General features: G+C 40.9%; 1 protein-coding gene across 2 annotated transcripts; it reads left to right on the forward strand.

Moving 5' to 3' along the window:
* Positions 1-1,907: 1,907 nt before the first annotated feature.
* On the forward strand, positions 1,908-11,988 carry LOC116705743 (RING finger protein 122). 2 transcript variants are annotated; one of them, XM_032542155.1, is made up of 6 exons: positions 1,908-2,740; positions 5,801-5,945; positions 7,723-7,765; positions 7,883-7,924; positions 9,252-9,334; positions 10,177-11,988. In XM_032542155.1, exons 1-6 carry the CDS (start codon positions 2,716-2,718, stop codon positions 10,298-10,300), a joined length of 462 nt encoding a protein of 153 aa, XP_032398046.1. In that variant the 5' UTR covers positions 1,908-2,715; the 3' UTR covers positions 10,301-11,988. The 2 variants fall into 2 exon arrangements, with proteins under 2 accessions (XP_032398046.1, XP_032398047.1); XM_032542156.1 differs by having other exon boundaries at positions 1,908-2,396.
* The last annotated feature ends 3,863 nt before the right edge of the window (positions 11,989-15,851 follow it).

A 15,851-nucleotide genomic window follows, 5' to 3' on the forward strand; every position in this document is an offset into this window, starting at 1 on the left:
CTCATCTTCATAATACTGACTGAATGCCTGTTGGCCCGTTTCCAAATGGTTTGCCTGACATTGCTTATTGAGCCTTGACTTAAAAACGTAATAATAATAATAATAATAATAATAGTGATGACATAAAGTTATAATTCAATCTACACAGCTCTATAAAGAAGGAAATATATCTCCATTCCCATGTTGGATTACTTCTATATCTAATACTATGTAATAGGGAATATGATTTATTCACCCTTAAAGGAACACTGCATCCATTTAATAATGCCGTTTAAAAGGTTAGGGGACTATATATATATATATATAATAATACACACATTACCTCATAAATATGTGTATATGTATATATATGTATATATATATATGCATGTATATGTACTGTATATTTATATACAGTGTATATGTATATAGTATATATGTATTTAAAAAAATATACTGTATATTATGTTTAAATATATATATATATTTATATATAAAAGTTGAAATCGAAGCAGTAGCGGCTGAGCTATCATGAATTTCTTTTTTTCAGCCAAGTTACAAAAACACTAGATCCCACACTTCCCAAAAATCTAACTCCATGGCATGTTTCATTTTTTTTTTTTAAGACTCCCTCCAGAGCCAGAAGATGTTACACAACTGTTTTCCCAGGATGAAAATTACGTGATTATAGGGCTACACCTGAAATGAGTCAACTAAACTTCATGGTTAAAATTGGTGAAGTGCCCCTTTAAATTTGACCACTTGTTGCTCAAGATAGCAAAATATGGTATTGCTTTACGACACAACCCACAAATTACAGTGTTATTATTAAGTACACGGGGTACCATTTAAATACATACTGGGACAAATACATTATGTGAGTCTAAAGGAAGACCACTTTATGTTTTGTCTTGGAATTTTCAAATTACTGACTACATATTCAAAAATAATGTGGTAGGGTAATATTATCACTACACAAGAAAAGAGGGGGAAGTGAGGTAGCAATGCTGATAGGAAAAGCATATTTACACTCTTAAACCATCAGGACAAAGCATTCAATATATGGGAGAAAAATCCCTTATTAATGGGAAAAGACAGTTCATATTATATTCTTTTGGTATAGAAATCCTCAGAGACCTTAGTATCTACGTATGTTTGTGTAAATCATGGGGCCGGATGGATCCATATGGGGTCAACAATGGGCTGCGGGCCCCTATTGACGCCCCTATTTTTGCACTTTATGAGCACAATACAACCAGAAATAATAAAGGCCTTCAACTAGATTTTTATCTCCGGGCCCCTGTAGAAGGTCATAGTGAAGTTGATTACCCCTCAAGGGCAAATTCATGCGGTCTGAGACAGCTATTTTAAAGAAAAAGAAAACACTTTGGGGCCTTAAGTTCAGGTGCAACGCACCTGTCACCTTTGGGCCCCTATCATTTCTGTTTATAATGTGTTTCAGTGGTGATTACATTATTAACAAAGATATTTACAATTTCCTCTTTGCATCCCCGAGGGCCTGGGGCAGCTGCCCACTTGGTCCAGTTCCGGGTGCAGCCTTGGTGGAAATGGATTAGTTTCCCATTTGAACCAGTTCAGGTTATGATCTTTATAAACAAGGGAAGATTTGTATAAGAGTTGGAATCAGCTAACTCTACAAATAGCATGTATTTAATCAAACTATATCAGAATATGTGTCATATATCACAGCCTCTCACCATGCCTGTTTCCACATCTGCCTGTCTGCCATCTGCTCTGCTACTTCAATAATAGCATGCAGCTGCAAAAGAAGGAGGGGATGGGGGTGGAAGGAAAAACCCGGAGGGGAGAGGGGTAAAGGGAGGGCAGGGGCGGAGGCAGGCGGGCGGGCGGGTGGGTGGGGAGGAAGAAGAGAGGGAGGGAGGAAGAAGGAAGGAGGGGGCAGTGAAAGCAGAGCTGTGATGCAGACAGCGAATCACATGAGCTGGGATCTGTTTACAAACCGAGAGGCTGTGGGAGAGAAGTGGAGAAGGGAGAGGAGGAGAGTGAATGTGAGAGGAAAAGACAGGAGGAGAGCCTGGATATGCATTAACATTAGCCGCATTGTCTTCCTGTGTTGCGTACCTCTCTGTGGTCTTTGTTTGGAGCAGAAGCCTGGGGAAGACATGAGACGCTGCTTTCCACAGGAGCACTGAGGCTGCCTGCCTCTCGGTCGCCTCGTTGGCTGGCCCTGCTGCTGGGAAGCCCATCCACGTCCTTCCCTTTGTGTCTCCATAATTGGCGAAGGCAGGTTTTCACAGCCAGAGAAGAAGAATAAAGCGACGTGGAGATCTAAAAAGAGAGGAGAGAAGAAAGGAAGAGGAGGAAAGGAGGGAGAGCCTCGTGACAATGTTTTGAAGGGGAGGCTAAAGAAAAAAGCAGGGATTGCTCGACCAGAGGCACATAACAGTGCTGGATGGGATTTGGAGTATTGGAGTATTTTTTTACCCATTAAGCTCACAGGGTCATCTCAAAGGCTGCTGTCTTTGTCTTTGAGTGGCAAATCCTCACTGCAGCTGGTTATTTTGGTAATGTCTTCTGGAGAAAATGGGAGTCTCTAATCAGTTCTGCTTACTCTAGACCACAAGGATTTAAGCCACTGCACATTCTCTGAACTATCATAGCTTGTGTTTTTTGTGGAAACCAGACTTTGTGGTATTGGAGAGATCATGACCCCACAGATTTTTTAGGTTTACCAACCGAACATTCGCACATTTGATGCATCCAGTCCCATGGTGTAACGGTAAGTGTCCTGGTGCAGGTTGCACAGTTTTCTGTAAGTTCAAACTTAGCCTAGCAGTAACGTAAAAGTTTAATAAGTTGATATTCAAATCGCAGAGTTGCAACACACAAACTAGTTCTATTGGGTATGCGCATTCTCTTTGCTTTAGGTTTGCCCCATTGAGCATATATATAGATACACACAGTATGTATATGAGAAGTGCAATGAGATAACTGTTGTTGTGATTTGGCGCTATGTAAATTAAATTGAATTGAATTGAATATAAAACACCGGCACACCTTTTGCTGGGCTCTTTTTCACTCAGACTCCTTGAGTGCAAACACAGCACTCTGTAAAACCTTCCATCACCCTCGGGTGTTGCTGAGATGTCCCGCTAAGCAAGTCCTGATGTTTCTCGTGACTATGTCAGCCTCGATCCTTCTGCTGGGAAAGGAGGCATCGGCTAACTAGCTGTGGAACTAGGTTCCAAAGGAAGATGCCAAGCTTGTCTGTGAGGGAGTTCCTGTGTCTTTGACGACACACCAGACCCTCTGCTTACTGCTAAGCTAGTGTCGCTCAGGCTACGTCACTAGCTGGCTTTTTGCTTTGTACATACCATTTTGTTGCTGCGTGCCCAATGGTTGTACAAGTATACTGTTATATTGATTGCTATTTGTTGTCCCAAAACATTTGAATTTCGAGTCAACATAATTCGGCGACCATTAAATCGTTTAATCCCCATTCAAATTAGTGAAGTGATAAAGTGAAAGTAGCCGGCCCGGTAGAGGTCTCTAGTGCGCCTGATCTACGGGCCACACAATGCGGAAGTGGTGCCGATCATCTGGATCATTTTTGGCTCCATGATGGCTTCACGCGCCATTCAGCAACTCTGATAGGAATGAATGGGGCTGTATCCAGTTCTTATCCATGGGTTAAACCAATAGTGAGGCCCGTTAGAGGTCTATGCACATACTCATAGAGCTGGAGTTACATCCAGGTAACTACTATTTGTTTTGCTGGGATTAGTTGTTACCAAATGTTAACACCCAGTAACTGCCAGGTGTAACTGTCAACTAACTGATAACGCTTCTGAAGGACTTCCCATACCACGGGATTTATAAATAGCTGCTATAAGCCAATCCTAATTGAATACACAAAGTTAAGACATGACCACTGAACCATGATCTGGGCTAGGTGTTTTACCACTGACATGACCTCAAACATAGTCCAAAAAACAACTGAGACCTCTGAAGGAAGTTTTCACACAGTCAGGTTCTATCATTTTTCAGCCAAAACATGTAAAACCAAAGCTATTCTTCCTGGTTAACAGTGTTCAGGCACAGTCCGATGCATAAGCACAGCGACCTACCTTTTAGCGCTTCACTATCAATGATTTACTAACATTGTGCTAAGATTACATCTGCTTCCTATTTCCCCTTAACCTCTTGTTGAATCCCCTCCACCTCCCAAACTGTAAAACCGAAGCTTGCACCCTCCTGCCCTGACCCCTGTCCCTTACAGAATTACACCATCACAGTATCAATTTTGCACTTAAGCATAAGAGTTAACTACTGTGGTTGTGAAATGAAAACTTACATGTTCAAGCCCCTCAGTTTAAAAACACCCCCCGTGCCCAAACTCCAGCGAGTAACTAGTCTTAGGCCAAGATGCGGACTAGGAAGTGGAAGACATGCATTCCTGTGTGACGTATGGTTGTAAACATTCACATGAAAGTGCTTTGCAGGGATGGAGAGGTTGAGGAAACCAAACATCAGTAGGAACAAAAATCCAAAGCCAATTGCAGTTTAAAGAAAAAAAATGTCAAAAGTTATTTCCAAAACTCAGTTCCTTTTCCCCCACTCACTTCTTGTTTAAACACAAAATTACAAATTAGTCACCTCCGTGGCTGTTATTACACACTGCCTCGTCTCCAGATGCCCTTAAATCTCAAATAGCAACGCAGCATTGCTTTGCAATTTGAAATACGAGGCTTCACAGATGCAGCGTGGTGCATGTGCGCCAGACCTTACAAGTTACACAGATACGCACACCGCATCCTCGCCATAGACGGTGGACACAGACAGGGTGATGTATGCTGGGATACGTTTGGCATGAAGACCTGTGCGGACGATGGAAACACAATGGCAAAGCTCTGATAGAGCTAAGTGGGCTAATATCCCAACAAGTGGGCACAAAGATTACAGAAAGGGCCTTTGTGGACGACCTATGCTCCACTAAGAGTGAAGGGGTTTACTGTAATTTATCCATCTGGGGACCATTAATTATGTCATTCCCTTGCACAATAATCTTACCCCTCAGGGCTACACCTATTATAGATTTATACATAGATAAAGATTCCAATAATCAGATCATTCATGAATAAATGTAACACAGAAGCTCACCCACACTACTAAATATATGCTAACATCATTCAAAGTGATGAACAACACGGCTAAATCTCGTGAAGCTTTCAAATGGATTCACCATCGTCAAATGCCTCGTGTAAAACTCTCTTCATGCCCTGTGTGAAAATTCATACAATACGTACGTACAATTTGCCTTTGTCATTTCTGCTGAGTTTCCAAATGCCACGCAATGTTGGGCTACATTCCTCACATGGGAACTGAGTGTAGCTTTTGTTTATGGCGGCTATTCACATTTAAAAAGACATTTTCATATTTTGTCAAAATGCATTTGAATGCGTGATTGCATTATTGCCAACTTAAGGCTTTGTGCATGAGTGCCTTGTTCTTTGTCCAAAGACAAACGTCATAATATGTTGATAAGATGCAGTTTGATGAATATTTCATGTCAAAGTTTTCAAAAAGTGTGTAGGAAGGTTGCCTCCACACAAGTATGCATGGTTATTTGCAATGGTTTAAATACATATTCAATGGATAGTTCAGGATGTCTTTTTCATCCTGACAATCTGGGAGGAAATGTAGCTTTTTGACATTATAAAAAGCACATGTGACTGCTGTGATACTGTGGTAAAGCTTCAGCTGTATCGATATCTGTTGCTCCTGTTTCCATTCTGTGTCATCTTTTTGTCATGTGCCCCCCCCCCCCCCATCCTGTCAGGGTCTGCGTGTGACGTCGGACTGCAGAACGGCAAGATGACATCTGAAGAGCTCTTCCACCTGCCGCTCAACATCTACATCATCATCCTGGGCATCGGCCTCTTCATCCTCATGCTCACGCTCTTCTTCTGTTGCTACCTGTTCAGGTACAACACGACAGACGTGGCTGGGTTAGAGCTCTTTTACAGGATTCACACAGTCAGACTGCTGTGTGTGCTGGACTATAAACATCAGACATCACTCAGTAATTTCATGCACTTCTGACTCCAGTTTAGCTCCACGGTCTGTCAAATCGGCAGTGAAATCTGCCTCTGAGGAAATTTGACATTTTGAAGCTCTCACAAATCATTAACCCGAGTGCCTCACATTCTTTTTTATGTTCTTAATTTTCTCTCATCCTGCCTGAACAATGTTAGTTAGTGATATTCTGTATTTTTCCTTTCAACAACACTCCTTGCATACATTTTCTTACCTGTAAAAAGGGCAGAGCAAAATATCTACACTCGGTAGAGGCGGAGTTTTAATATTTTAATGCACTACAGTTCGTTGATTCTGGTAATCTGTCAATGGAGAGGTCTGTTATTGTATTACATGATGCTTTGTTAGTTTTTTGACAGAAGTTCAGGTGACAGCTGCTAAAGGCAAAAAACCTGTTTAATGATTACCCTCGCTAAGGAGGTTATGGTTTGTAGATTTGTTTGGCTGATAGAAAGACATCTGAATAACCTATAACAGACTATGGGGTTATTTGAAGTTGGGAGACTTGGTTTTAGAGTTAGCAAAGTCAGAAGCAACCACATTTTTTACTTGTTCACTGAGCCCATAAAAACTGTAATGCATTTATGCTTTCAACAGTTTATAATCCACCTAACCCTTGTGTTGTCTTCCCGTCAAAATTGAAAAATTGAACACTTTTGTTAACGCTTTCTATCGATACTATCATATCGATAGAAAGCATAGTATCTAAGTGTTGATAGATACTATCTATCAACACTTTACACGCTTTTTTTCAATGTTTGACACTTTTTTTGACGTTTAACACTACATAACACCAACTTATGAACCTTGGTTTTACAGTTATTTTTGGAAATTTATGGTCAATAAACCTCATTTAACCCTCATGTTGTCTGTGGGTCAAATTTGACCCGTTTTTAAAGTTTTTTTAAATATCCGAAATGAAGGAAGTCGAAATACGGGTGAAAAATGTCGGAAAAGGCGGCAAAATTGATTAAAAAAAAAAATATGTATGTATATATGTATATATATTATATATATATATATATATATATATATAAACTTCATAATAAAACTTTGTAAAAAGCAAGAAAAATGTTGAGATAAGGGGAAAAAAGGGAAGACAACACAAGGGTTATAGGAAATTATACCCAATGTTAGAAAAGCAGAAATTAGGAATTATTGAGACTAAAATTAAAGGAATGGATGTTGATGGATAATCACAGACTGGAATATGTCAACTTTTACTCAACACTATTTCAAAACCACTTCAATTTGTTTCTATAAAATGCTATAAAATTGAATAAGACGCCTCAAAATGAATGAAAGTAGAGATTGGTACTTGCCAAAGAACGTTTGGAACCAATCATGTTATTTTGGGGAATTAAAAAGAACATTGATAGAGGAAAAAGGGTCAACATGAGGGTTAATAAAACAGAATACCAGTCATAATTCAGGGCACGTTGTTGAAAGTGTTCCACATGTGTTCGTGGTGAGCGTGGATGCACAGGCTGATACTTGAATTTGGCGTGGCGTGAATTCCAGCGCTGCTTGACTCAGGATCCCAGCTGATTCCCCCAGCATGACAAGACACGTCCTGAAGAAGACAGATATAGAGCACCCGGCACATTAAAGAATGTTTTAATTCTAATCAACAGTATGATAAGTTGTTTTTTTTGTGCTTCACAGGCTCAGGAGACAAGGTGCAAGAGAAGAATTCGGCTACAACGAGGTAATGTGTTAATAAATATCCAGTTGGACTAGTGTCAGATTGTCATTCATACTATATTTAGTTGCTTTTTTTTTAAATTTTGTCTCCATTTTGTCACAAATCTGCTCTTGTCAACAGGTTGTTTTGAAAGGAGCGGGGAAGAAACTGAGCCTTCTTGGTGTAAGTTGAATACAGAGTGAATGGGAGCTCAATGCTAACTGGCTAAATCAACGTGGGAAACCTACTGTGACTCAAGCATATAAAATGTAGCAAACTGAAGTGATGGCTCCAATTTACTGCTGTAATGAGCTACAATTAATCTGTAATTTGCTAGAAAAACAAGTGTGTTTCAATTATTCCTGGTGGCAAAGTAGTCCAATTATGGCATAAAAAACAAGTGCACACGTAATCAGCGTCTGAGTTACTGCTGTAGCTGAAGTTCAGAGGATAACCACGCAACCAAACATCATATATTCGTTTCTCTGATGGCTATTTTTGGCTCTGTGTGCTTGGCTGGACACAGCAGCCAGCTACTCCCTGGTACGCTGTTGCAGATACGTGACAGTTCTTGAAAGCTACGTCCCAGTTTCATACTCCAAAATAATTGTGACCAGGTTTTTGGAAAAGTAAGAAAAATGAGTGGTGTTGACAGACAAATTCACACAACAGAAATGGGAGCTACTCACTCATTTTGGATTATCTTTGCTAAACTACCAACACTGAAGCTGGCAGTAGGCTAGCCTGACGTAGTAGTTAGGGTTAGAATATCCATTTTCTATCATTGCCTGGATGTTAAAAAGGGTTTACTTTACATCTTGTACAAGATGCAAAAACAGAATTTCAGAATAACAGAATATAGTTTTGTACATACTGAAATACCCTTATATACCCATATGTATATATATATGTATATAAGTGTAACGGTTATTTGTTGTACATACTGAACATTGTACATATTAGGGCTGTGGTCAAGACCACCTTAGTCGAGTCCAAGACAAGTCCAAGACCAGGACTAGTCGAGTCCAAGTCAAGACCGAGTCCAAAAAGTTTCGAGTCCGAGTCAAGACCCAGTCCAAAGAGGTTCAAGTCCGAGTCAAGACCTAGTCCAGGACAGAAAAAAAGGTCTTGTGCATGACAGCATCAAGACAATCATTTTGGGTTTCACTTTCCCTCCAATATAATTATCACCAACATAGACAAGTCCGAGTCCAAATACTAGCAAGTCCGAGACAAGCCCGAGACCATCAAAAAACGGTCTTAAGTCCGGACTCAAGTACTACAGCCCATATATCTATCTATCTATCTATATATATATATATATACATATATATATATACACACATACACACACAGCAAAGAATCCCACAGTGTAGCTGCTGAATGGATGCATTACATTTGTAAATGCTAAGCAAGTTATGATATTGCTTGTAAAGGGACATTCTGTATTAACTGTAAATAGTTCAGGTGTTATGAGCTGATTTCCTAACCTGTCATTTCCCTTTTTCAGCAAACGTGTGCCGTGTGTTTAGAGGAGTTTCGCAGCAGGGACGAGCTCGGAGTGTGCCCGTGTTCCCATGCCTTTCACAAGAAGTAAGTTCTCCAACCCTGCTTGGTCATTTTCAAACATTGCTAAAATTTGGACAGCTGACTCTGTATTTGTGAACACGCAAAATGTATTTCAAAGGTACAGTCAATTAAAAAAACTTGTGTCATTTGTTTAGCTGTTTCACAAACTGGTGACTGTATTGACCCATGCATGATACATGACTGAAGATGCAAACAATCTTCCATTTAAAACCATGTGGAATAGCACTTTTGGAGCAGCCAGGTCTGCAAATCCATTGTCAGTGGCTCCAAAGGCCTAGCTCTTAAAACCACAAAATATCCTAGTCTTAACATTTTGGAAAAGACTTTGTGATGTGCAACAATCCTGACTAACCAGTTCGAAGGAGTGACAAAAATAATTCCACTTTTGACGGATTTCTGCCTTCAGGTTAACGGATGAAGCAGTCAGAGAAGTAGTGGAATTCAGGAAAAAAGAAATTGAGCAAGTTTTTCAGGGTGTCCTGTGGAAAAACTAAGAGCAAATTCCTGACAACATATGTCCTTACATGTTTGCGCATGCTTTAACCAACAGAGACCTGTTTTTGCCCTGCAGCATAGGTGTGATATTAGACATTAAAAGTGCTTTTACGACGGTTTGTTCGTCCTTTTGATTGACACTTCTCTACCTGTATCACCAGTACCTCCTGCACTGTGTACATATCCTGTTTGCCTGTCTGCTCAGTCCTGTTTTACAACTGTTAATTAAGCTGTTTGAACTTCTTTTTCTCGTGATTCCTAAAGTTTCCACCTGTAGAATTTTTCCTACTTTGTCTTCCTTTGAAATGACAAATTAGGTAACACGTCTCTCATCTATCTGCTTTCCTCAGGTGTCTGCTAAAATGGTTAGAGATTCGCAGTGTCTGCCCCATGTGCAACAAGCCCATTTGTCGCCTCCAGCCCAACCCCCCCCCACAAGCACCTGAGCGGCCACAGAGTCTCCTGGAGGTCTGAGAGGGGATCATATGTCTCAAAGCACCTGTCCACATAGTTGACATCTTGCCACCTGTAGTTTTAGTAATGCATTTCTTCAAGTCAGAGCTACTCTGGAAGTAGAACTTATAATTGTCTGAGTTAAAAAGTAAGTGCAGAGTCTAAAGAACCTACCTGGTAAACCATATGGGGGGGGGGGGGGATTGTAACACTGAGACAGAGGTGGTATTGCTAATTCATGATAGGATACTGCAATCTTCAGTACATAGCCAGATGTTTAAGCTAAGTGCCTTAAAGCTGCAGATCTTCTTAATGAGAGACTACACCCGTCAGCATTGGGCATAATGATGAGGATTCATGCGTGCATGGAACCCAGTTTACTCCTCATTATGGATAAGTTATGTAGGAAATGGTGAATGAGTTGTGGGCAATTGTCCTGAATTGTCTGGCGCCACTTAATTGCCAAGCTAACAGTGAGACATCCACCCTAAACTCCGGGCTTCAGAAAGCTCCTTATTAATTCTACTTCGACAGTCTGTTTGGTAACAAGATTACCTTTTTAAAAATGGGCTTCAGTTTACTCAATTACGTGTCTTGCGGCAAAACTTCGCCTACTGAAGTTTGATTTGGTTATCTGTTGAGGAGAAACTTTGGGGAGGGAGATAGAAATGATGTTACAGCACAGATCAACCCTACTAAAAAAAAAGATGTCTGCCTCCAGAGCAGCTCTGTTTCTGGGAAACGTCAGTCTCAACAACAAAAAAATGACATGCAGTGCCCCATGAATAGGATGCGTCTGAGTCTTTTGCCGCAATTTAAGAGCCTGAAGCTTGGAACGAAGAAGATTCAACCCCCGGACATGCAGCTTTGATGATATCCAAAAATCTTTGGGTTACTGCTGCCCCAAAGGTGATGGCGAATACAGAGACTGTGATGAAAGGAGGACTTTTAACAAAACAGGACAAATGTAAACTAACAGGAAACAGGACTGTGTGTATTTAAGCTGCAATCTTTCATTGTCTGAGCTGAGTGAAGATAATGAAGCACTAAATTGCAAGGCATATATTGTCATATAGGATCTGATAAGGCGACTACAATTAATGGCCAACCAGTACATTAACACATGTATATATATATGGTTTAAGTTATTTCTATGAAATTTTTTGTATCGTAACAGGCTTTCGGTTAAAGGTATTGTGCGTCAGTGATGCTAAAGCACGTTGAATGTCATTTGTCAGTAGTAATAGTTGGATGTCGTTGTTGCCAGTGGGACAGATGACATCTTAGCTCTGCTCTGTACTGTGGTGACATAAATAGACACACTGCACTGATATCAAGAGCCTGTTGGAGCTGGTTTCTTGTCTGGGTGAGGTGCACCATAAACAGCGGTCTCTGTACGTAACATGTAATATATCATGGTGTAAATTGTAAATGCAATTTTCTGATTATAGAAGAAAAATATACATAACTGGTGTTTTCATATAGTCATTTGGATCCAAGTCTTTTTTTTTTTTTTTGTTTTACCACATGTTGACACTTGATACAGTTCATTTGTAAGGTGTTGTAATATGCCGAAGGTTACTATTAGTAACTATCGTACTATTGGTGCCCTATCTTTGTTTTAGATGGTTTTGGTTGAACTGTGTGTGAATGTGACGGACCGATTTCCACCAATAAGGTGCCACATCTGATCGGATCTAAATGTGCCTCAAAATATCTTTCATCTAATCAAAAATAGTTGTTTTTGTTCATCATTTTCCAATAAAATTCTAGCAGGCGCTGTGAGGGTACTGCTAGAGTAACTACTACAGGGAACTGTTTTAATTTGATATTTTTTAGCCATGGTAGCGCTGTGTAAGTCGAGGTATGGCAACTCTGGTCCAGGCTGAACATCTCTCTCTGAACAACTACTGGATGACTTATCATTACATTTTGTGCAGATATTCATGATCCACAGAGGAGAAATCATATTGACTGCTACTAATAGTGGATCCCCTGACAATTTTCTCCAGCGCCACCATGAGGCTGACACACTTTTCGTGAAATGTGACGACATTTGGATGGATTTCCATTACATTTGGTACAAAAATGTACTTTCTCCTCGGGATGAGCCGTAATAACTTTTAATCTCCAAGCATTTCCTCTAGCGCCATACTATAATTTATCCAGTAATTTGGTCTGTGACCAATGACCATGCATGCAAACCTCATGAGAGTTTCAGCCTCCGCTGTATAGCATACTTTGTGTTAACTATGTAAGCATGCTGACCCTAGATGGTATAAAATAGATGCTAACACGCTAAACAAAGATGATATACATTGGATTGTACCTGCTTAGTATCAGCATGTTGTCATTGTAAGCATGTTGGAATGCTGACATTCACATTTAGCTTAAAGCACCCATCTGTGAAAATAAACTGCTCCTGGGGATAAGGTTCTGAGAGAAAGCAGGATAATACTTGGGACTAAACAACCAAGTCACATTTTCTTGTCAAATAGCAATTCCTACAAGCTGTTTTCTGAAGGACTACTATCCCTTCCTTTATATTCCAAGTAATACCGCAAAAGACACTTGGCTGCAGAGCTGTTTTCACCACTTAACTGAAAAGTGCTCTAAGCGATGTCATGTGTGTTTTAGGCTGGAACATTTGTTGTCACATACAGCAAACATCTCCTCACTATCTGCTAGCTGCCTGTCCCCAGAACACACTGTAAAAACATCTCCTCACTATCTGCTAGCTGCTTGTCCCCAGAACACACTGTAAAAACATCTCCTCACTATCTGCTAGCTGCCTGTCCCCTGAACACACTGTAAAAACATCTCACTATCTGCTAGCTGCCTGTCCCCTGAACACACTGTAAAAAACATCTCCTCTCTATCTGCTAGCTGCCTGTCCCCAGAACACACTGTAAAAAACATCTCCTCTCTATCTGCTAGCTGCCTGTCCCCTGAACACACTGTAAAACATCTCCTCACTATCTGCTAGCTGCCTGTCCCCAGAACACACTGTAAAAACATCTCCTCACTATCTGCTAGCTGCCTGTCCCCTGAACACACTGTAAAAAACATCTCCTCACTATCTGCTAGCTGGCTGTCCCCAGAACACACTGTAAAAACATCTCCTCACTATCTGCTAGCTGATTGTCCCCAGAACACACTGTAAAAACATCTCCTCACTATCTGCTAGCTGCCTGTCCCCTGAACACACTGTAAAAACATCTCACTATCTGCTAGCTGCCTGTCCCCAGAACACACTGTAAAAAACATCTCCTTATTATCTGCTAGCTGCCTGTCCCCAGAACACACTGTAAAAAACATCTCACTATCTGCTAGCTGCCTGTCCCCAGAACACACTGTAAAAACATCTCCTCACTATCTGCTAGCTGCCTGTCCCCAGAACACACTGTAAAAACATCTCACTATCTGCTAGCTGCCTGTCCCCTAAACACACTGTAAAAAACATCTCCTCTCTATCTGCTAGCTGCCTGTCCCCAGAACACACTGTAAAAAACATCTCCTTATTATCTGCTAGCTGCCTGTCCCCAGAACACACTGTAAAAAACATCTCACTATCTGCTAGCTGCCTGTCCCCAGAACACACTGTAAAAACATCTCCTCACTATCTGCTAGCTGCCTGTCCCCTGAACACACTGTAAAAACATCTCACTATCTGCTAGCTGCCTGTCCCCTAAACACACTGTAAAAAACATCTCCTCTCTATCTGCTAGCTGCCTGTCCCCAGAACACACTGTAAAAAACATCTCCTCACTATCTGCTAGCTGCCTGTCCCCTGAACACACTGTAAAAAACATCTCCTTATTATCTGCTAGCTGCCTGTCCCCAGAACACACTGTAAAAACATCTCCTCACTATCTGCTAGCTGCCTGTCCCCAGAACACACTGTAAAAACATCTCCTCACTATCTGCTAGCTGCCTGTCCCCTGAACACACTGTAAAAACATCTCACTATCTGCTAGCTGCCTGTCCCCTAAACACACTGTAAAAAACATCTCCTCTCTATCTGCTAACTGCCTGTCCCCAGAACACACTGTAAAAAACATCTCCTCACTATCTGCTAGCTGCCTGTCCCCAGAACACACTGTAAAAAACATCTCCTCTCTATCTGCTAGCTGCCTGTCCCCACAACACACTGTAAAAAACGCACTCTCTGTAGACCGCCCAGGGTCTATGAAAACAAACTGTGCCCACCTACACCATGAAGCAAACACACAACAGTCTTCCAGCGTTCCAGCCAGTAACCGACAAGAAGGATTTAGGGGTGGGTGTTGGGGGGTTGGGGGGGAACACCTTTAAACCTATAGTGAATTCCCGGTTTATCCCACTTAATTCTCAATGGGGCTTCCCACACTTCCACATGAAAGTTTAACTAAATCAAAGTACTGAGAATGTCTGGTCTTTCTTTTGGGTTCACCAAGTAAAGTTATCATGCACGTATGAAGATGCACATGCAAAAGCACGTGCAAACACACACACACACACACACACACACACACACAACACAAAGCTATTACACACAGTGAGTAGATGTCGGGAAATTCCCTGTTCAGTCATGATATCAGGGTATTAGCACAAGGACACAAGTGTGTCATGAAAGGTTTCCAAAGATGCCGATCTTTTTGACACTGACTAACTGCATGACTCCAAAAACCAAGAAGTGGAAATCCCATTTGACTACCCAAAACACAGCATTACAAATGTGGTAAATTCTAAATTCCAAAGACATCCGTTGACAGATAAGAAGTAGTCGTCTGCACTATGGCACAAAGAAATCTCCCAAAAGTAAACATTTAACCACAAGAAGTCCCAGATATGAGACATAAACACATAAAGTGCCTGATTAAATCCGGTGGAGGTGATGTTTAGAGGATGAAGAGGATTGTCATGAATTCATTTGATTGATGATGATTTATTGACATAGCCCAATAACACAAATTTGCCCCAAAGGGCTTAAAAATTTGTACAGCATCCTTTGTCTTTAACAGCTTGATTTGAGTCAGGAAAAACTTCTCCACTCACTCTCTTTTGTCACACACATGCAGTAACCGTGGGTAATACTTTTGTGGTGTTTTTGATTTAGCTGCTCATACCTGCTGTCGATTTTCAGACAATGGAGCGCAAAGGTACGAGATGCTACTGCGTAAACAGAACAACCTGCATCATCTTTTCACACGCCGGCTGATTCAGTAACACTGTATGCAAAGCAGACAGAGGGCGATGGTGTAATGCTGCAGATGCTAGATGGATTGAAATGGGGAGTCAAAAATATGATTACATCTGGAGACTCTGAAAGGTCAATAGGTGGACTTCACAAAGTGTCTTCATCAGAATATCGACAAATGTAGATATGATGCATGTAGTTACAGCTTTACAACCCTTAAAAACTCATGTGTCATGGCCATGAATGCAGCAGCAAATGTACTTTTTGGAGCCAATGCCCTGGAATACATGAGGGTGAGATTCATCAGGATGGGTTAAATTCAACATGATGACTAAGGATGGTGATGGGTTTCCCAATTCCTATTTCCCATATACAACATAATGTAAATGATGC

The sequence above is a fragment of the Etheostoma spectabile genome, chromosome 17 (genome assembly GCF_008692095.1).
Source record: "Etheostoma spectabile isolate EspeVRDwgs_2016 chromosome 17, UIUC_Espe_1.0, whole genome shotgun sequence".
NCBI lineage: Eukaryota > Metazoa > Chordata > Actinopteri > Perciformes > Percidae > Etheostoma > Etheostoma spectabile.